General features: G+C 41.7%; 5 protein-coding genes across 9 annotated transcripts in view; 2 read left to right on the top strand and 3 right to left on the bottom strand.

The window, feature by feature from the left end:
• Positions 1-1,938, bottom strand: part of LOC6729814 (RYamide receptor) — a 52,407-nt gene extending 50,469 nt beyond the window's left edge. For both annotated transcript variants that reach the window (XM_016177641.2, XM_016177640.3), the window contains exon 1: positions 1,554-1,938. The gene's annotated coding sequence lies outside the window, so the exon portion shown is untranslated. The remainder of the gene's footprint in view (positions 1-1,553) is intronic.
• Positions 1,939-2,431: 493 nt separating this feature from the next.
• LOC6729807 (gibberellin-regulated protein 14) lies at positions 2,432-4,158 on the bottom strand. Of its 2 annotated transcripts, none has more exons than XM_002105074.4 (2): positions 3,857-4,158; positions 2,432-3,596 (listed from the first exon to the last, which is right to left on the bottom strand). In XM_002105074.4, exons 1-2 carry the CDS (start codon positions 3,990-3,992, stop codon positions 2,650-2,652), a joined length of 1,083 nt encoding a protein of 360 aa, XP_002105110.1. In that variant the 5' UTR covers positions 3,993-4,158; the 3' UTR covers positions 2,432-2,649. The 2 variants fall into 2 exon arrangements, with proteins under 2 accessions (XP_002105110.1, XP_039151151.1); XM_039295217.1 differs by lacking the exon at positions 3,857-4,158 and adding an exon at positions 3,655-3,742.
• Positions 4,159-8,915: 4,757 nt separating this feature from the next.
• LOC27208451 (leucine-rich melanocyte differentiation-associated protein) lies at positions 8,916-9,833 on the top strand. Its single transcript, XM_016184014.3, has 4 exons — positions 8,916-9,054; positions 9,113-9,349; positions 9,428-9,576; positions 9,634-9,833. Exons 1-4 carry the CDS (start codon positions 9,025-9,027, stop codon positions 9,764-9,766), a joined length of 549 nt encoding a protein of 182 aa, XP_016036494.1. The 5' UTR covers positions 8,916-9,024; the 3' UTR covers positions 9,767-9,833.
• Positions 9,834-10,239: 406 nt separating this feature from the next.
• LOC6729805 (aldehyde dehydrogenase X, mitochondrial) lies at positions 10,240-13,160 on the top strand. Of its 2 annotated transcripts, none has more exons than XM_002105072.3 (5): positions 10,240-10,393; positions 11,434-11,538; positions 11,622-11,722; positions 11,778-12,349; positions 12,413-13,160. In XM_002105072.3, the coding sequence occupies exons 1-5, from the start codon at positions 10,358-10,360 to the stop codon at positions 13,054-13,056; spliced, it is 1,458 nt and encodes a 485-aa protein (XP_002105108.1). In that variant the 5' UTR covers positions 10,240-10,357; the 3' UTR covers positions 13,057-13,160. The 2 variants fall into 2 exon arrangements, with proteins under 2 accessions (XP_002105108.1, XP_016036493.1); XM_016174613.2 differs by lacking the exon at positions 10,240-10,393 and adding an exon at positions 11,248-11,367.
• Positions 13,082-20,183, bottom strand: LOC6729804. Of its 2 annotated transcripts, XM_016177635.3 has the most exons (6): positions 18,045-18,247; positions 17,025-17,261; positions 14,584-14,838; positions 14,367-14,525; positions 14,165-14,306; positions 13,082-14,106 (listed from the first exon to the last, which is right to left on the bottom strand). In XM_016177635.3, the coding sequence occupies exons 2-6, from the start codon at positions 17,086-17,088 to the stop codon at positions 13,554-13,556; spliced, it is 1,173 nt and encodes a 390-aa protein (XP_016036489.1). In that variant the 5' UTR covers positions 17,089-17,261; positions 18,045-18,247; the 3' UTR covers positions 13,082-13,553. The 2 variants fall into 2 exon arrangements, with proteins under 2 accessions (XP_016036489.1, XP_002105107.1); XM_002105071.4 differs by lacking the exons at positions 17,025-17,261; positions 18,045-18,247 and adding an exon at positions 19,840-20,183.
• Positions 20,184-20,421: the final 238 nt, after the last annotated feature.

Genomic DNA, 20,421 nt, shown 5'->3' with positions numbered 1-20,421 from the left:
CTTTTTGGCAGTCAAAGAAATCCCTTTGCTCATCCGAGGGAAAACTTCTGGCAAAAGAATTTTCAATATTAAAAGCCGGGTTGGACAAGTGCATATTGCAGATTGTTTATGGGATTATTCAGAAAGTCGTTTGAGATATTCCAACAAAATTATTATCAATTTTTTTATATTTTATATTATATTATATTTTATATTCAATTTTTTATACACACAGTTTTATAAAAACAGTAAAAAGTTTCGCGTTTCAGTGTAAACAAATTGACCTTGTTGTTGCCATATTGTTTCTTTTCTTATCTTACTATATTTTAAGTGCTTTAATGAAAAAACAATTCCTAGTAAATAAAACAGACCCGAAAACGTCACCGAAAACATATGATGCAGCCACTTGAGAAGAAGGCTTCCTCATTTCACTTTGTTGAGAATATTTTCAATTGTTTGCAACCAAACATTTATCTCTGCTATTAGAAATATATACCACACACTTTATATCTTAACAATCTAATCAAAGGGCATATGTCATTCGACAATGTTTTACAAAGAATTGTTTAGTTATGAACTGTTTGCTCTGTGTGTTATTTGCTAAAAGCAGTTTATTTACAAAATCAAATACCAATAGATGTTATCAAATCAAGACAAAAGCAAAATGTCTTGTTTCCTAAGCTCAAACTGACCAAATATTTTGGCAAAATAAATACTTTTAAATTTGTTCTTTTTAATTTTTTAAAGGTTAAAGACTTTATATTTCACATTTCACACTTTTATGAAAAATAATTTAATTTAATAGATAAAAATTAAGCGAATTCGGTAAATAAGATAAAAAAGGCTCAAGCCATATAACCGTTTAAGTTCAACACTGAGGCTCACTGAGGCTGCAATGCCTTAAAGAAGCCCCCAAAAAATGAGAGAATTTAATAACAATTTATGTATCACGTGCAACAATGGCAGCGCACAAGGACTAAGTTGGTGAAAGGACAAAGGACAAAAAACTGCTCCAATTTGGGATCATCCTGCATAATTTACAATTAGCCAGGCCAGGAATGGTTGTCAACGAAAGCAAAATGGATGGAGAACTTAGGAGATAAGACCTCCTTAAGTCCATTCCATGCAACACTTACAACGACACCATGGACAACGTTGCGTATGTGTTATGTTATTTATGTCCAAGTAAACTTGTGCAGCTGCAACACAAGAAACTGCTGATTGATGATGAAACTACCGGAAGGAATAAGGATAATGCAATACAAATTTATTGAGGAATTTCATTTTTATCAGTTTATGACTGCCTCTTGTCCTGATAAATTTTTGTCGGCTGATAAATCTGATTGGGCACATCAGTCAAGAGTTACCATAGCTGAATATATATTGACAATAGAAGGAAGGTTGGTCTGAAACTCGTCCGTAAATTATAGTCATGTGTCCCAATCCCAACCAGAACCAAACTTGCGAGCAGATGTGTGAAACTCAGCCAAATGCTAACAAGCGGAAACAACAAGCCATTTGCCGGCGGAGAGGACAAGCTGATTAGCAGGTAAACAAAGCTCATTACAACTCACCTGGTGCAGCGAGGCACTGGGATTGGACTGGTGCTACCCTCGAGGGGATTGCAAGTCGTCGCGACTGCCAATGTCAATGCCAATGCCAGATGTAATGACCTGAAACAATGGCCCACAATTTCACTTGCAATCACTCACTTTCCGTATTGCGTATACGCACTGTTGAACACGTGATTAAAGTCGCAATTCATTAATTGTTTATTGTTTACTGATTGTGTTTTCGCTGCTTATGACCACTTTCTAAATGGAATGGACTGAGTGTTTTTAATGGGCTTATAAGTTTGCATACGCAATTCGCTAACCAGACGGAGACGACCGACAAAAACTGAAGGAACACGCCCACCAACGATGCGACTCGCGCGGGCACAGAAAGCGAACTGAATGTGCAGCCGGATTTTTCATCCGGACTGACTGATCAACCGGCCACGAAACACGGGCACGAACCCGAAAGGCAGCTCCTCGTACTCCTTTTCCCGGCTTTTCCATCCACATGTTGCCACATCGCTTTGCGCAGGCACCAAAACGCACAGCCAACTGTTGGTTTTGGCGGGAAGTCTCAGCAACATGTTGCTTTGCTATTTTGGCCATTACTTTACGATTTTTCTACGAGCACAGCAATGAGGAAAACCGTCGAAATTGGGCCTACCGCCGAAGTTAACAAAACGTAACGCAATTAAGCAGGCTGTAAATTCGCCAAGGTCACGTCTTCACACAGGGTCAATTATCATATTAGGCGGCATGAGCCATCATTAAATCACTCAAATGCGAAATCCATTGTGGTTCCATTGTGTTTTATCCGAATTAACTGGACTATTAACTGTGCTTAAGGAAAGTGTATAAAACTTTTGAGGAATATTCCCTACTAAAAGCCCATAATGTTTTTTTATAAATTCGATATTTATTATCTACTCTTTATTAAAACAAATGTAACAAGTTATACAAACGAACAAACAACGAGATGTGCATGTGGGGAGGTTTGGCACGTGTGCATGTGTGAATTGGGAACAGGGGATTGGGAAGAGGTGCATCCAATGGACATTAGACTATGACAAACTGTGAAATTGGCTAAGGCATCACCATCTCAGAGCCGCGATCTTCACTTCAGCTTCTTCAGGAAGTAGCGGTTGGGAGGACCGTAGCTGGTGGCAGGCACATGGGATGGAGCCAGTCGCTGCTCGGGCTGTTCCTCCACCACGATGGGTGCCATTGAGGGCTCCTCAATGGCCAGGGCGGCGGGAGCGGTGGCAGGGGGCAGATACTGGTTGGCAGGTGCGGACAAGGTGGTCTGGACCTCCTCACCAGTATAGGCAGCTGCAGTGGGGGGTCCGTAGACCGCAGAGGGAATGGCTGGCTGCTCTACTTCCGGCTCGGGAGCGGGAGCCAGGGTGGTGGGTGGCAGGACATCGGCGACCTCAGCCAATGGGGCGAAATCCTCGGCGGTGGCCTGACGGGGCTCCATCTCTGCAGGTGGGGGTCCATAGACGGGGGCCTCCTCCTTCTTGGTCTTGTACTTGATGAAGTAAACCTCTGGCTTCGATGGCTTGGTGGGTGGTGGCGTCGGGATCACGATATCCTGCTCCTGCTCGGGCTTCTTGTGCAGCACATAGATCAGAGTCTTCTCCTCATTCTGGGGTGGTGGTGGCACAACTGGCTGACGGATGGCCGGAGCAGATGGCGCTTTGATGAACACGATCTTGTAGTGCTTCTGCTTGGGTCCCTGCTGGTGGTGAACGCGGGTCTGGATGGCATCCTCCTCCTCGAAGTCCTTTGGTGGCACATGGACGTAGATGTGCTTGTGCACCTTGGTTTCCTGGGGGCCATTGTTGTAGCCACTGGCATGCTGCACTCCGGACAGGCGGTGGGCCATGTTGTAGCTGTCATCGTAGGCATTCAGGGGCTCAGCGGCGGCGGCAGTGGGAGCCACTTGCTCGATGGCATCCAGATGCATTTGGGGTGGCAAGTAGGTCTGCTGGGGCGCTGCAAAGTTGGCGAACGACTGCTCCTGGGGCAGAGGCTGGTAAATCTGCGGGGGAACGGGGTGAGCTGTCCAAAAAGAAAGATTAATAAGATTAAGATTAATATCTTGAGCTAATATATTTACATTTGGTGTATTATATTACTATAATCAATGTTCAATCTTGCATTTTTTAATAATTGTCAATTTCATAAACTAATTTGAATCAATGAACTTTAAGAAAAAGTATTAACTAAATTAAAGGACAGGTTTTGACATATTTTGATCTGTGTCACACAAATAGCTTTAATCTATCTGAATTTTTTGGTTTCATCCTCCGCCCACTTACCATTGAGTGGCAAAGCCCGCTGGCTCTGCTGCTGAGGTAATCCGTGGTAGGAGTACGGGGATGGGGGCTCAGGACGACCCAAAGTGGTGGCCACCAGGGAGGCCACGCACACAACGAACAGCGAGGAGACACGCATTTTGCTTCTGGTAATCGGAAATCCTGTGCTGCTTAGTAAGCCCGTAATCCTTTGGCTCGATGAAATGCTTCGATGGAGAAGCTCGATGCTCGACTGATGCTGACTTGGCCGCCGCGGTCCGAATTTATATGATTCGATGTCCGCAGCTCCGAGTGCTCAAAGTCTCATTACAAAAGGTAAACGAAATAAACGAAAAAATGAATTTAATTAAGCATCAAAAGAGACGCGAAGAGCGTCGGATGAACTTGGCCAAGGCGGCGCAGAGCAAAGATACGGATACGGATGCAGAGAGAAGTCTGCGACACGTGTCTTTTGGGCTCACAAGCGAGAAATTGGAGCAAACCCGGCTGCAAATCGAATCTCCCAGGAGGGGGCAACCCCATAGTCCACAATCAACGCCCTGGGCCAACGCAAAAATTGTTTGCCCAAATCGTTATGTGTAACACTCTCCGCTGAGTATCTCGTATCTGGTATCTTTTAGCTCGTAGCTCGCATCTCGTATCTCATATCTCGCATCTGAGAGATGCAGCAGCCGCAACCTTCGGCCAAGTACGCCAAGTGTTATTTTCACAATTGGAGCGCACTTAAATCGCTGGCTCGAAATCGAAAGTGACCCACGATTACACACTCGACCGAGTCCCATTGATGAACTTCATTCATGTGACGCCTGAGGAACTTGTTTGTCCAGTTTGGACTTCCTCTGACTTCCTTCCAAGTGATTCCCCGGCAATCTAGTCAAGGGATAATCCATTTTTCCGCATGATTAGCAAGGAATCTAAATAGTGTTAGGACATTAAACCAAGTATCATGTGTAACTTACTATATTTGCAGGTTCAATATGCTTTGAGCTTTATTATTAAACATAATTATTTCTACTCATTCTTAAGTATCATTAAACTTCAATGTCTCATTGCATATGGAACTAACAATGGTTTCTTTAAAAGATCCCAGTCATTGCTTACAATACAATGCATTTTAACCCATTCTTAAACCCTAACAAATTCGTTTATAAAGCTATAAATACACGCAGTCATCAGACCAAAAATAACACAATAACGAAGGGCTTTTCAAGGCCAGTTCCAAATTTCCCCCGAACTGTCAACCGCTGACGGCGGACACTTTCAACACCTACGACAACAATTACGAAACAATCGTAACAAAATCAAAATCAAAATCAATTTTCAAATTGAAGCCAAACATTAAGTCGAAAACGAAATCGAAACAATAAGTAATAAAACAAAACAGCAGCTACCCAAATAAAGTGAATAGCGAGCGGCGTTTAATTGGATTTGCTGCACACAGCCATTTGTTCGAAAGTAAATAGACCGCCAGTACCCACTACCCAATACCCAGTAACCAACCAGTAACCAGCTGAATCGAGACGCTTGTCCACTTGCTGTCCACACACAGAAATTATTAATCGTAATTGCAGCCGACGCATCTCGACGCAGCGAGGTGGAGAAATGTCGAGTGCCTGTGCAGACACATGTAGCTTATGGCCATAACTACATCGACATGGCTAAAAGGCGGCACAAGAAGTTGGGGGGCGTACGTAATGGCAACAGGGTTTTGGGGCTTTACGTCACTGATCGATCGATTGGAAATTGGTGCACTTGGCCACCGAAGAAGAAGCCCAACGAGTCAAGCGCTGTCTGGAAGGAAGAAGGGCCCGGAATAAAAAAATAAAAGCAGGGATGCAAAGGTAACATTATTTAAATAAATACATAAATAAATGGAATATCAGTAAAAATGTCAAAATTATGCGTAAACGAGGTCAAAATATTGATTGTCATACCTTGCTGGACTCGTAAAAACATTCTTGATCGATTGGCATTCAAGAATGAAAAAAAAAAATTTGTCAATTTTTGCGAAAAATTATGATGTTACCCCTTATAAAAAATGCAAAATTTTGACCAAAAATTCAATTTCTGGAATCAAACCAAATGTGATCGCGTTGGTTTGCTGAGGTCATTAGCTCTCTAAAAAGGTATTTTTCTTAGCTGTGGGTCTCATTTTGGCCGAGTTACAAGCTTAAATACCTTAAATATATACGTACAAAAGCAAAACTTGGTGAAAAATTGATCTCTAGCGATTAGATAAAAAAATTCAACAAATTCTATTAAGGTAAATTATATTTTTATTCCATCCCTGGGCAAGAGAAAGAGCAAGAAAGACCAAAGGAGCTGCCGCAGATTGTGTCATCGAGGGTTCGAAATTTGGTGAAAATCAGGTCAACAGTGCAGTAGCACGTCCATCGATGAGTTATTGATTTGTGTCGAATACTCGATCTTCTGCCCTTCTCCTCGTGGCATTGGCTTAGTCTTGTTTTTCGTTGCCCTTCGATCGCCTCAAATTGACATTGCCGGGGAGCTGCGTCCCTCTTGGGGGGAATTTCCATCGCAGCAGCTTAAAATAGACGAAGCGACCGGGGATGCGCGCCACTTGACTTGCCACTTGTTGCATTCAAGTGCCACGAACAGCAAAAGCCATAGAAGAAGCACACGAAGGGGCAGATACTTTCGGGCTTTGTCATTGAGATGTGAACCCACAAGTCGATTAGTTGGCCAATGGCAGTGAAGAGGCGCATTCCATCGCCAGCGAAGAATGCGTAGGTCACTTGACTTAAAAACAGAGTAGAAGCAGCTGCAAACCTTGTGGTTTAAGTGGATATAGATACCCATCTCATATTATTGAACTTTCTACTCAATAGTTAACCATTTAAATCAATTTACACCAAAGTAAGTTCACATAAAAATCAAACTCACTTACGATCCCAAACCTCAAATTAACCTAGGCTGTAAAAATTTGACTTCCACATAAAGTGATTTAATGATTTCCGAGAAATGCTCCGTACCATATTAAATAATTTTATTACACTCCAAAGCAAGTGTATATTTTTCACTTTTACCACAAACACCGAAAACAAAAAGGCAACTGCAAGCAAAACATGCAAATCATGCTCCAAAAAGTTTATAAAAAAAAGATCGCAAGTAGATGTTATATATTTAACTGGGGCTTCAGCCCACACTCCGTAAATTATGACAAATGGCAGATGAATGTGGTCTATTCCCTGGCATTCCCCCCGTTTTGAATACGTTGACAAGTCGTTCGGTTAAGTGACTTAATAGCTAGCCCGGATGAGCATAATGATGATGATTACTGCGATCGGCGTCGTCGATTATCTCGTTAATTAGAGACCACAGAAAACCAGAGCATTTTTGCACCGCTTGCCATTGCCGCCTTGTCAAGGTCACCCGATTTTAGCACAATTATCGAGGCCCTTATCCCAACCCATCATCATCGCCTCCGGTTTTATGTAACTCACTCACAGCCTGTGGGAAGTAATTAAAACTGGAGCAAGTCGAGTACTTTTTATTTACGAGGGTGGTTACCTGGCTTTCGTGACCAGGTTCCTATGGCAGTGTTAATGAGGCTAATACCAGTCTGCTCCAACAATTTAATGAAGAAAATAAATTGAATTTCAGGATAAGTTAAATATTTCATTAGTTTTTATATATGTATAGAATAAAGTGCTGATAATTAGTCATCAAAGTGGTTGGTAAAAATACAATGTCATTACAGGTTTTACTACGAGTTTTAATGGCAAAAGGAATTCTTGGAAAAGAAAGTTTTAGATACCAGGACTAACTCCCCCAAAGTTTTTATTTATTCAAGTGGATTTTCAGGGGTAACGCCTTACCCAATTGAAGACCACATGCCATGGACAACTGCCTTTAACTTGTGCCCAAATATTGACATTGAATTATAATGCCCATTGAGACGCACGGCAATCAAAGGCCTATATATAGAGTTACACACACGGCTAGTACGGCCAAAAGTAGAGTGTAAGCAGGGGAAATAATAACATGGTTAGCGGACAAAGGCAAGTGGCAAATACTTTGTCACTGACAGCGGTCAAAACATAAAGGGTAAAGGGTTTTCTTTCGCGGGATCTGCAACAGCTGCCAGCCCGGCCGATTGCTTTTCACGTATCTCAAAGATACGCAAAAGTATACGAGTATCTACCCATCTGCCGGTGCGTATGGTTGGGTTTCATTGAATTGAGTGCCCGGCTAAATACTGTGAGCCGCAATTCGTATCTCGCGCTTTGTTTACCTACGCTGTCATCCCCTTTTGTTTGGCACTAGTTGGCCCAGCCCCCAGCCTCCAGTCCAATTTGTTAGCCATTTGGAGTCAATCGCAGTGTGGCCACTAACAAACACGCTTGGTCTTTCCATTTGCCTTTTCATTTCGGCTCTTTAGTGGGCCGTCATCTCTGTTTGCCTGTTTGCCGGCCAGCTGGCAATTAAAAATGTATTTACCAGCTCTTTGCCATTGTGGAGCACTTATCGCGCGACTTGCACTTGACCAGTTCCGATTTGAAGTGGCTTAAAGCCATTCGAAGGACTAGCCCCTAAATGGCCGTTACTAAACGTCGACTCCTATTTAAGTCCACTTGTCGTATACTCTACGTGCAATCATAGTCGCCCGCTGGCGCCATCTACATGTCATTTAACTCTTGATAACTTATCACTAGCGGCTTTCTTCCTCTCTCGCCTTGAACAAGTTCAGGCGATGAAAGAAATCGTCAGTCGTGGAAAAAAGCTTCACAGAAGCCAAACAAAGTTAAACGCAAACAAAGAGCACATGGAGTAGGTTACTGGAGTCTAGGGTTTCAACTCTTGAATACCTTATATGCTCGGAAATATTTTAACTTGTTGATTCCAAGCCTTATCATTTTAGATAGCCTAATACCAAAAAGCTAATAATAAAAGTTTATTATCTTAATCAATCATAACTTATAGTTTCAATTCCATATGATTATCAACAAAAATCTTATATAAACGCAAATGCCAAGAAAAATCATCTATGTAGGGTATTTAAAAAATGAAAACGAAAAAATGAAGAGACAGCCTAAAAACAAAAGCATTCGGCTACGACTGCAGCACAAGCGAGCACTCATTTCAGTTGCTCACGAGGAGATCGCCGGTGAGGTATCTCGCTAACCACAGATACGATTTATCTCACAGCAATGCAAAGGCCTCGAAATAACGACAGTCAGGTAGCTTATCTAGTCAAGATTAAAAGTAGTATCTCTTTTATTTTGTCTACCCGTTTAGCTCATTTTGGTGCAACAGAATTTACGAACACTGCCCCCGGAATTAGTTAGGAAGCACGCTGATCATGTGGAGCAACTGGATCTAAGTCACAATTGTCTGAAGGATCTGTCCTGGTTGGCGGACTTCGAGCAGCTGCGTCATTTGGTGCTGGACAGCAATCGCATGCATGAGGCTCATTTGAGGACACTGACTTGCCCACTGCCACAATTGGAAGTACTGATGCTCAACAAAAATGAGGTGATGCCACAGAGCCACAGTTCAATTGCTGTATATTAGAAATGAACGTCAAATATTGCAATTTCTTATCGATTCCAGTTCAGTGACCTGCCGACGACAATGCGACTGATCAGAAAGTTCTTTCCCAACCTGCAGTATTTGAGCCTCCATGGCAATCCGATCTGCCCGGATGGCTTGGAACTGCAACCGTTCTCCACTTACCTGCGCTACGACTACGAGTACTACAGGTGGGTGGGTCTGTTACAATATTGATCTATCTTTACTTAGCTGCCGATCTGTTTCAGCAACTACATCGCACAGTCGCTGAGCAAACTGAAATTTCTGGATCATGGACTGGTTCAACGCACCTACAAATACGAAAGTTTTCCCATAAAAAATTACAATGGCAAACAGCTTATCCAGACGACAAGTGTCTAAAATTATTAGCAAATAAGACTATTTAGCCTATGTTATTTACATTTAATGAAGCAAATTTCTTATATTACCCATTGATATACTTATTGAAGCTTGGGTATTTCATACAAGCTAAAGTATAAGAACCACATCCTAGACACAATCCGTATAAGACCGCGTCTTGGATACCTAGCCAAGACACTAATCGCTGCCAAAAGCTTACAGTGGTCAAATTACAAACAAGTGCGTTTAAAAAATTGCTTGTGATAAATCAATATCACCAAGCATGCTAAAATTAAATTTAGTTATAAAACATTATATTTTAGCTAAAAATTCTAGTACAACAATTTGTTTAAACCATATAACCTACAAAATCGATGGACAATCCCTACACATTGTAGGGTACTTGTATATGCCGGCCGGCATATGATAATTCAGATGAGGACCACAAGCACAGTGAGAATGTGATGAACGGCAGTGCAAAACAAATCGCTGATAGCCAGTTATCGGACTCTATATAAATCGGCATCTGGCAGCATTTCAGTTTCAGTTTCGCGACGTCTCCCAGACAGCCGGTTTCTATTCCAGTTCTTGAACGTGTATATATTGCTCAATATGGCCGATCCCAACGCCAAGCCCAAGTACACAAAAGTGAGTATGTATAAATATTGTGTGGGCAGCTGTATATTAAATAATGCAATACCCTATTACTTTGATGCACTTAAGCTAGGTGCATTGAACTTGCACTTCCTGCAATACTAGTTAAATGATTTAAAGTAGGCTGCCTACTAAAACTCGTTTGTGTCGCAATTTACGTACATATGTACAAATATTTCGGCCTCTTTATGCAGATGTACGAATATTTTTCCAAAAAAACAGCAATTAGTTTGTTCACAGATAGAGGGCTTAAATTGTTATCAACAGATGTGGGACGAAAAAACAAACAGATTCAACAAAAAAAAGAGCAATAATAATTAAGAAGTTTGCTAAGCTGATAAGAAAACATTCGTAGGGGACCAACATGGACTTTTTTCTGATACGGATGAGACTTTGAACGCTCATTTACAATGGCAAAATTATAAAAAAAAAATAAAATATAAAAGAAAACTAAACAATTAGTAGAAATATAAATATAAGGATTCTTTATCTGTCAAGTAAAAACTCCCTATAATTCCCTGATTTTTATAGTCCACTTTTCTATATTTATTATTGTTTCCAATTGACTACTATAAGCGGACTACTTTATCTTCAAAGTTTAAGAACGCTGGTCTTATGAATTCTTATCGCCCAACAACCCATTATAATTTAAATCAACACTAGATAACAGCCTCAAACTACTTTGGTTTATTGTCAACAGTTTTGTAATTTTTTTAAAAACCTCAACAATTTGGAATCGTGACTAGAATTACACTTTACAGTGTTTACATTATCGCGTGTCCCCGGCAAATTGAAATGGGCCAATCCGGGGGGTTGATAACTTGTTTGAGCGGATAAGTAATCGCTGACAAACTGGGCTAACAATGATGAACAAATTGCAAAAATTACTGGCACACCAATTGGCTGTTTCACGAAAGTGGATGAAATTTGAGCATACTTATGCCCAGTGCGAACCCAATTACTGTCAGGTGGGGGAAGATTCCATTGGTTCCATTTACTTTCAATTCCAACTCCTATGATTTATTTATTTATAGCTTTTCATCAACAATGAGTTCGTTGATTCGGTGTCGGGCAAGACCTTTGCCACCTTCAATCCGGCTACGTCCAAGGAGATTGTCCAGGTCTCCGAGGGAGATAAGGTAAGTCCAGCACTCTCGAAAGAGATAGGATGGTGAAATAGTCATAATAATATACCTGTTGATTATTCTTATAATTTTATTAGGCTGACATCGACCTGGCTGTGAAAGCGGCGAAGAAAGCCTTCCATCGCGACTCGGAATGGCGCAAGTTGAGTCCTCTGCAGCGCACCAATCTGATGAACAAGTGAGTTGTACCCATAAATCACACGTATAATAAGTATACTAATAATCCCCTGCAGACTCTGTGCCCTGATGGATCGGGACAAGGCGTTCCTGGCCAGCTTGGAGACCCAGGACAATGGAAAGCCCTACGCTGAGGCCCTCTTCGATGTGACCTACTCGATCCTGACGCTGCAGTACTACGCCGGCTGGACCGACAAGTTCTTCGGCGACACCATTCCCGCTGGAGGATTTGTCTCCATGACCCGCAAGGAACCGGTGGGCGTGGTTGGCCAGATCATACCCTGGAACTATCCACTGCTGATGCTGGCCTGGAAGTGGGGTCCTGCTCTGGCCGTCGGATGCACCATCATCATGAAACCCGCGGAGCAGACTCCTCTGACTGCCCTTCACATGGCTGCTTTGGCGAAGGAGGCGGGCTTCCCAGCAGGTGTGATCAATGTGGTCAACGGATTCGGTCCCACTGCCGGTGCTGCTATCAGTTCTCATCCTGATATTGCCAAGGTGGCTTTCACCGGCTCCGTGGACATCGGACGAATTGTCATGCAGGCTGCAGCCACGTCGAACTTGAAGAGGGTCTCCCTGGAGTTGGGCGGCAAGAGTCCCGTTGTGGTCTTCGATGATGCGGACAGTGAGTTGCTGATCTCATTGAAACTAGACCCTAAACCTACTAATTCCTGCTTTCCCCCATCAGTTGACTTCGCCGCGGAAACCACCCACGAGGCGCTGTTCTCCAATCACGGCCAGAGTTGCTGTGCCGGCAGTCGCACCTACGTTCACGAGAAGATCTACGATGAGTTTGTGGCCAAGGCAGCTGCCAAGGCGAAGGCCCGCAAGGTGGGCAATCCCTTCGAGCAGAATGTGCAGCAAGGTCCCCAGATCGACGATGACATGCTTACCAAGGTGTTGGGCTACATCGAGAGTGGCAAGAAGGAGGGTGCCAAGTTGCAGGCTGGTGGCAAGAGGATCGGCAACGTCGGCTTCTTCGTAGAGCCCACTGTCTTCTCGGACGTGAAGGATGATATGCGGATTGCCCAGGAGGAGATCTTTGGCCCCGTCCAATCGATCTTCAAGTTCAGCTCCCTGGAGGAGATGATCGATCGGGCCAACAATGTGCAATATGGTCTGGCCGCCGGCGTTATTACCAATGACATCAACAAGGCCCTGAAGTTTGCCAACAATGTGGATGCCGGCTCGGTGTGGATCAACTGCTATGATGCCGTGCTGCCCTCCACTCCATTCGGTGGATACAAGCACTCTGGCATTGGTAGGGAACTGGGCAAGGATGGCCTGGATAACTATCTGGAAACCAAGACCATCACCATGAAACTGCTTTAAGCTGGAACTTGAAGAGTTTCCTGTCTCGTATACACAATATTTGTATTTTATTCGCACTTGTTTTCGGTTTTGTATTGCATTTTAAATAAAACTCATGGATTTAAGTTACCAGAGGTTATAGTCGAAGGAATCGACTGGACAATGTGGCTTAACCAGGCATATCGAGCTCAGATTGAACTCATCAGCCCAAAAGTATGCAAGCTTTAGGTTGCATAAATTCGATTCGGGCCACAATAATGGTATTTTAGTATTTTCTATAGCCTTGATTAAGCCACATTTTAGATATTTGATATCGAGGCACGAGTTCACTAAGCTAGGATAGTGAAAACTATCAATGAAATATCGATTGATCGAGGACTCTCGACTAGAGGGTCCCCTAAAACTTAACCTGCATTGGGTTAGTTGATAAAATATTCCTTAGTCGTTAGATATACTAAACACTAACACAACGTATAAAAATAAACCTGAGATTGCTGATCTGTTGGCTAGCCGCAGGATTAGGCCAAGCTCGTTGGCGGAACCTGGGACTGGCTCTGCACCTCCAGTAGTGGCACTGCAAGATCGCTCAAACGCGACCTGGCACTCTGATAGTCATCCTCCGATCTCGGACGCATCTGCGTCCGGTGCTGTGGACTGCTCTGCTGCACTACCTCAGTGTACACCGGTTGAATCTGAACTTGTGCAGAGCCATTTCGTCCGCTATCGAACATATCATCAATGTCCACCAGCTGGAAGTCCACGGCGAATACATAACGCAGCACCATGACCAGCAGAGCCACTATCCACAGTACCATGCCGATCACGTAGCTGCAGCGGAAGAGCTCCAGATAAGTATCATGGGATACGTTGTGGTCGTGGATGATGGGACGCAACAGGGCGATGGCATCGCCGCAGGTGATGGCAGTAGGATCTGTCAGATTCTCCCTCAGTTGGCCACACAGGCGCTTAAGGTGACCATGGGTCAGGATCGTGTAGATTACACTGCCCAAACTCATCACCGAGAAGATTACGATGGAGGGCACCACAATGCGCCACGGCTTCGGCAGAACTCTGAAAAATATTATTCGGTTATTAAATGATTAGGAGCATAAGTTACCTATTTACTCACGAGCTCTTTTTGCTGCCTGTCTGGTAAATCAAGCACATGGCTGTCCAGATAATGGCCACGATCTCTGATATGAGGGGAAATACGTATACAAACTGAGCTCCCGGTCCTCTTTCCCAGAGAGTGGCCATAACATCGATGGACACTTCAGTAAAAGGATATTTATTATTAACAAATAAAATTTAAATTACTGTTTTACTCTTACTTGTGCTCAAAAAGTGGCGATCCGCCTCAGCATTGAAAGTGATCTTCGGTGGAGGAGTCGTCGTGGTAGAAATAACCTCCTCTTTCTTTTCAGCAATGAGACGCTCCAATTTCGGTCGATTCTCGATAGATTCGTAGATATGCGGTAACTTATAGATTTCTATAAAGAAGAGTTTAATTTAATTATAAAGTAAAGTTAAATTTGTAAGCTATCTTACGGCTCTCGCTCTTCAGCGATTCAGGTGTGACATCCTGCACGGAATACTGCCTTCCATAGGCATACTGGGTGGCTTTGATGAAATCCCGATGAAGGATCTCCTTGCTGGACTCATCCATTTTATCAACGCTGCGCTCCCGGAAGATAAGTTTGGCACTGACTATTCCCTCGTACAGATCGCCCGATATCATGTTCAGCGATATGTTCCATAGTATGGAGAATACTGCTATCAGGACCATGAGACATATTACCATATCTATATAGAAAACAAAAGAACAAGTTTATTATAATATTAATACTTTAAAAATTGTAAGAATTATTCGTTAATTTAAGGCAACCTTGAAATGTGTATAAATGTTTCAAATATTCATTATATTTTCCTGATCTCAGCTGAACCAAAATTCAAAAACCAACCAGACAATGAAATCATACTTTTAACCTCTGGCACGCTTTAGCATTGCAAGCATGTTGTTCTATCAAACGGACCGCTGACAAATTTGAATTTAAAATTAATGGATCGCAAATAGACATTGCTGCATTTGGAAAAACAGCGATTTATGGCTCTGTCAGGAGCCGTAGATCAAGTATACGCACTGTTGCGAACAATGGATTTCGAAATTATGAATAAATGGAAAACTCGAGTGATTGAAGGTTAGACATTCGATAATTTATGGCTTTCTAGTTATGTTCGGCCTGAGTTTGTTGTTGCGTTTGTTTGTTTTGTGTAAGAATCCGCTAACTGTGAACTGGTCTTCGTTTATTAACGCTTTTGTGTGAGTTTCTATCGGCGGTATGATATCATGCCAAATGTTTTAGAGCTCGGTTAACGAGTCGGGGCGAAACATTTTCAGATGACGTCGATACCGTGACTGCCTCCCAATAAAATTCATTTCAATTGATGCAAATATTCCCGCATATTGTTCGAAATAAAGAGAAAACAATTCGCTGGCAGAGTCAACAAACAGATTCGTGGATAAATATACGACTATGCTCGGTGTGCATAATAAAAGTCCCATGGCGGAACATGTCAAAATCAGGGGAAAATGTTATATTACCATTCCATTTTATGGTTCATAATGGACAGCTGTATTTTACATGTCTATAGAGAGAATAGATGATGAGCTGCTACCGCAGATTTCATGCCCCAAGTGCTTTGAACGCATTAAGCGGAATGTTTTTTGGCCGGCCACCGACTCATTTATACACATATAGATACAAAGCGATTTACTGCGCGTTGCACGATCAGTCGCAAAGTGGCACCAACGGAATGACATCATTTCCATCATGATTTCGCTCTCATCTCCGGAACATGGGTAAATAATATTCAGCGGTAGTCGAGAAGTCGACAGTCGTTAGCTCAATCGTTTTTGGCCAGGTTTCGTTACTGAATTTGGCCCAAAAGAGGCGAAGCCTCACAAAGAAAACTATAAATAAAAATTACGAATAGCTTTGCAACGTAATCTCCACACAACAAAGTTAGTTAATTTTGTTTAAATTTCATTTCAAAAATCTTCTTTGAATTTTGCATTTTAAGCAGCTAACAATTTTCCTATCACTCTTGACTAAGTGTTTGTTTACAAACGACGGCTCCCGGAAGTTTGGCACTTTAGCCAATTTGTTAATGCCATTAACAGGAACCACATGGCGAATGCGTACTATGAACTTCGCCCACTTAAATAAACCTTCCCCCACTTATCGACAGATGAGAGCTGCATCAAATGAACTATACACATTTATAGGATGAAGATCGGCAGACCCAGCAAGACACAAGTGTGAAATTGTTTATATTCAAACACAACGAAGTTTATTAGCGTATGGGCCCAAAAAGCTGTTGGCCAATTTAGCACCTTTAATGAGTTGATTGATGCTATAAAAACTGTATAAAGTTGGCAAATTTAGGTAGCCGTTGGAAATGGTGGCAGGCCTTGTGTTTTATCTGGGATTAACGTTCCAAAAGCTCTAATCTATGTCCGCGGAATAAAAAAAACATAATGAATTTATATACAAGTTGAAGAGCAGAATTCCCACTGTGAATTCACGTATATCGAATTATTTATTGGGTCGCTCTCTGCCCATTTGAAACATTCAAAACACTCGAATACATATACTCAATCGGTTTATTGATGCTGAAAGACGCGCCCCCAAAAAGCAGCCTCCATGACTGATGGACAAAACCGTGAAATGGCTTTAATTGACTTGAACATTTGCTGTCAATAGCAGCAGACAGTTCACCTCAAATTTAACCAATTGGCTTTTCACAGTACGACATTCGAATTTCTAAATGTTTCTATGGATCTTGCTTTTTATTTTGGGTTTCACCTTCTTCAGCCCTCCGAAGGCCGACCCCAAAAATGTATTTTAGGAACCAAGGGCTGCCCTCAGTATTTATGCTAAAAACAATAGGCATATTTAAATTGTTAAAATATTTTATGTATAACGTACGATTTAGATGGCCAATATCGCTGGTGGTTAGCTTTCCTTGCTTGTATTTTTTTATCAGCTCCATTTTAGCATTTTAGTTTTGATTGTGGTTTTTTCTTTTTAATTTTATTAAATCCGAAACATATTTTCAACACATTTATCTGGAATTTATCCACAAAACTTCTAATAATAGTTTTTAATTTACATCTGTTTTCCAAACGCGATTTTTATGGATCTTGCTGGGAATAAATTACGTGACTGATGGATATGAAAAATAACGCATAAACATTTATTATGAAAGTAATGTTAGAATTTGTGAGAATCTTGCAATTTTTTCTTTTGTATGTAATTTAGGATTGGTCACATATAACAAATATGTTGAACATTGTTCATTTGCCTTTTTATCGGGCAATGGTCTTTATCGTTTGCACTTTGAATTTACTTAGCTTATGTGATTTCTAGGAAACATGAGGGCAATAATTTATTTAGCAAAAAGAGGGATTTACAGAAATTTATATGAAATATAATTAAGAATTGCGATCATAGATTTAGCTTCCACTTTGCAGCAAACTTAATGAAGCGCGCAGCCTTTTAGATTTTCGCCTCGATTCTGTTCACTTGACCGATCGAAATAATTGAGATTAATTGATTTGAAATTACCGAAAGTGTGCGGGTGTATTTGTTTGTACATATGAAAGGTATCCAAGCGAATTTAGCAATTGTATTTGAAACACTTTGGCTATCAATTTACATTTGGCGCGTCCGGCAGTTCCTCGGGCTTTCAATTTCCATTTCTATTTTCCTGTCACATTACGTATACGTAACGAACCGAAATTAACACCTTTTCGTTCTCGAACATACATACATGTGAGTTTTTCAGTGGCTTAAAGTCGTTTGGAATGGGTGTTTTTGGTTTGGGAAAAGTGACATCGGTCTGGGCACATGAGTCAAGGTCAAGTTTTGGGTTGGTTTGCGTTGGGAAAGGGGAAGGGGGGATGTGGGCGCCTTATACTCGATTTGACATTTATGTGGGTTATTTACACTGCTTCGATATCACTGATTTGCATAAAAGCGATGGCACTGTTAATTGCCAAACACGAAATTAATCCACGCGACGTTCGGGCACGCATCCAAAAGATATAAAACCGTTCCAAATTCTGCGTTCTATGCGCTCTCAATCCGTCCGACTTTCGTGACTGTTATTCAGACACTGAGGCCACTATATGCCAGTCCATAATTCTCCAGCCGATTTCGTCTTGCTCTCGCTCTCATTCGCTCCACAGAGAGCGATATCTACAGCTCAAGTTCACTGTGTGTTTGTTGCTTTTAAGGCGGCTCTCCGGAGCGAGCTTCTTCAGTTTTGTTTTGATTTCGAAAATCTGCAACTGGTTGCCTTTGTTTTGATTTGGTTCTTTCGTGTTGTTGACTGTTTCTTTTTTTTTTTTTTGTTTTTTGTTTTCTTGTTTTGTTCATAACAAACGGCGTGCGTGGGATGGGAATTCATTGTTTTATTTTTACATTCTGATTGGTGCGAATGTGGGTTTTGAGAATAACTTTGAAGCGTAGTTTAAATTACGAAACAATTTTAATTTTAATATATTTGCAGATTTATTTTATTACTAATGAAAGTGCGCAACACTGTTTTATTTCTGTGTACTCCATGCTAACTACGCTTACGAATTTATACTCCATCAAATGCTTTCAGCTATTTGCAAAATTCGTTATTCCCTTCATGTTTATTTATACATTTTTATAAATAAACAAAGGCACAGTTCGATTTGTATCTTCCATTATGGAGCTGCCTCAATCAGAGGCGCGCATTAATCCGATATTCATAGAAACACAAATATCCTGTTCTGTGTGCAAGACCATTGTTTCGACATTTGGGCAGTTGCCATGGCCGCAATTATCGCCGATGACCTTGAAAGAACACGCCGCTTTTTCACGTCCAAGGTGAACTTAATTAGCGGCCAAAAGGCCTTCGAAGGACTCGTCGATGTGAGTGCTCCAAATCGCGTGCCTGGCAGGCATCTAGTTTTTTTTTCTGGTTCCTTATGCTAAACGCGAAACTCCATCTAACAATAACGCTCGTCACTTGGGAGCCGTTCAAGTTTTGAGGGTCTTATCGCAAATACAAGTTTCGTCATTTTCATAAAAACTATTTATCCTTTCTTTTTCAAAAAGATGTTTTGAATCATATAATAGATATCATAATTTCTTAGCAAGCAACAAATATTAAAATAACTTGCTCTATAATCTATAATTTATTTAAGTCATGCTTATCGCGCTCTAAGCCTCTTTTGAAACCACCTCATATTAAACTTGGCTAACCAAACTAAGCCAAACAATTACCACCCAAGGAACTTATTTATAGACTGAGTTTCGCCCAATAAAAACCATAATAACTATTTCCTCTGGTTAGAATGCCTTTCGCAGGCGATAAACATTTTTAGCCCTGACGATTTCTATTGAATCCACAGCCACACATGTCATAAGGTCTTCGCCACCGTTAGATAAACAAGCAAATCATTCCTTGCCCCAATGTTGAAACTGACGATGACGTCGTCGCCTTATGCAAATCCCCAGCAGATAATGCGACGTACATGAATAAATTACAGAGTTACAAGGTTCCAGGTGAGTTATGGTGGTGATCAATCATATTCGAAACGAACTTAGCTAGTAATGTTTATTTTATAAAAAAAGATCGCAATTTAAACACTTTACCATTAGAAAGTTATTTTAAAAAATATTTTTACAGTGATTTCAGCACTTAAGCTTGGATGATTTAAGCATGTTCTACTGGGCGTATACGCATTTTTTGGATAAAACCACTTACGTTCGCAGCGCACCACTTCGCTCCTGGCTTCCCGGGTTAGCATCTGCAGGCTGTCCCCAATGCGGCGTATCCTCTGCGGCCGGCTCCCCATCTCTGATCCGTGGCACTTGACTGCCGCATCTAATTACATACGTCTTTTGTTTACAACAGACAAACAATTAGCAAAATTGCTAAACAAAAACTTAGCACTTGAGTGCGCATTATTGGACGCGAAACGCTCAGTTCGGTAGGACTTGGCACTAGCTTGGTGTGTCTGACCCGATGGAAAAGAAAAGCCACAACTGGAGACGTTCAGACGACACGACCGCTCGACGAGAACTGTGCGCACGCCAAGCGGCTATGAGCCATTAGGGGTATTTGCCGCTGCTCCGGGGAAAATTCAAATGCTATGGCGTCACTGAATGGATAGTGGTGGTTACGGCACTATGCAAACAGCATAGAGCGTTCCTAGATCCCCGCCAGTGGTGGGCTATCTTTGGGGGATGTATAACCAAGAAAAAAGATTATAGTCGAGCAAGAAATATATAGCGTAATCTGTAACCTTGTATTTCATATATGAAGTCATAAGCGCGCTATTTTCAT

The sequence above is a fragment of the Drosophila simulans genome, chromosome 3R, assembly GCF_016746395.2.
Source record: "Drosophila simulans strain w501 chromosome 3R, Prin_Dsim_3.1, whole genome shotgun sequence".
Classification (NCBI taxonomy): Eukaryota; Metazoa; Arthropoda; class Insecta; order Diptera; family Drosophilidae; genus Drosophila; species Drosophila simulans.
Note: the sequence above shows the minus strand (reverse complement) of the source record. Positions and strands in the feature narration are given on the sequence as shown.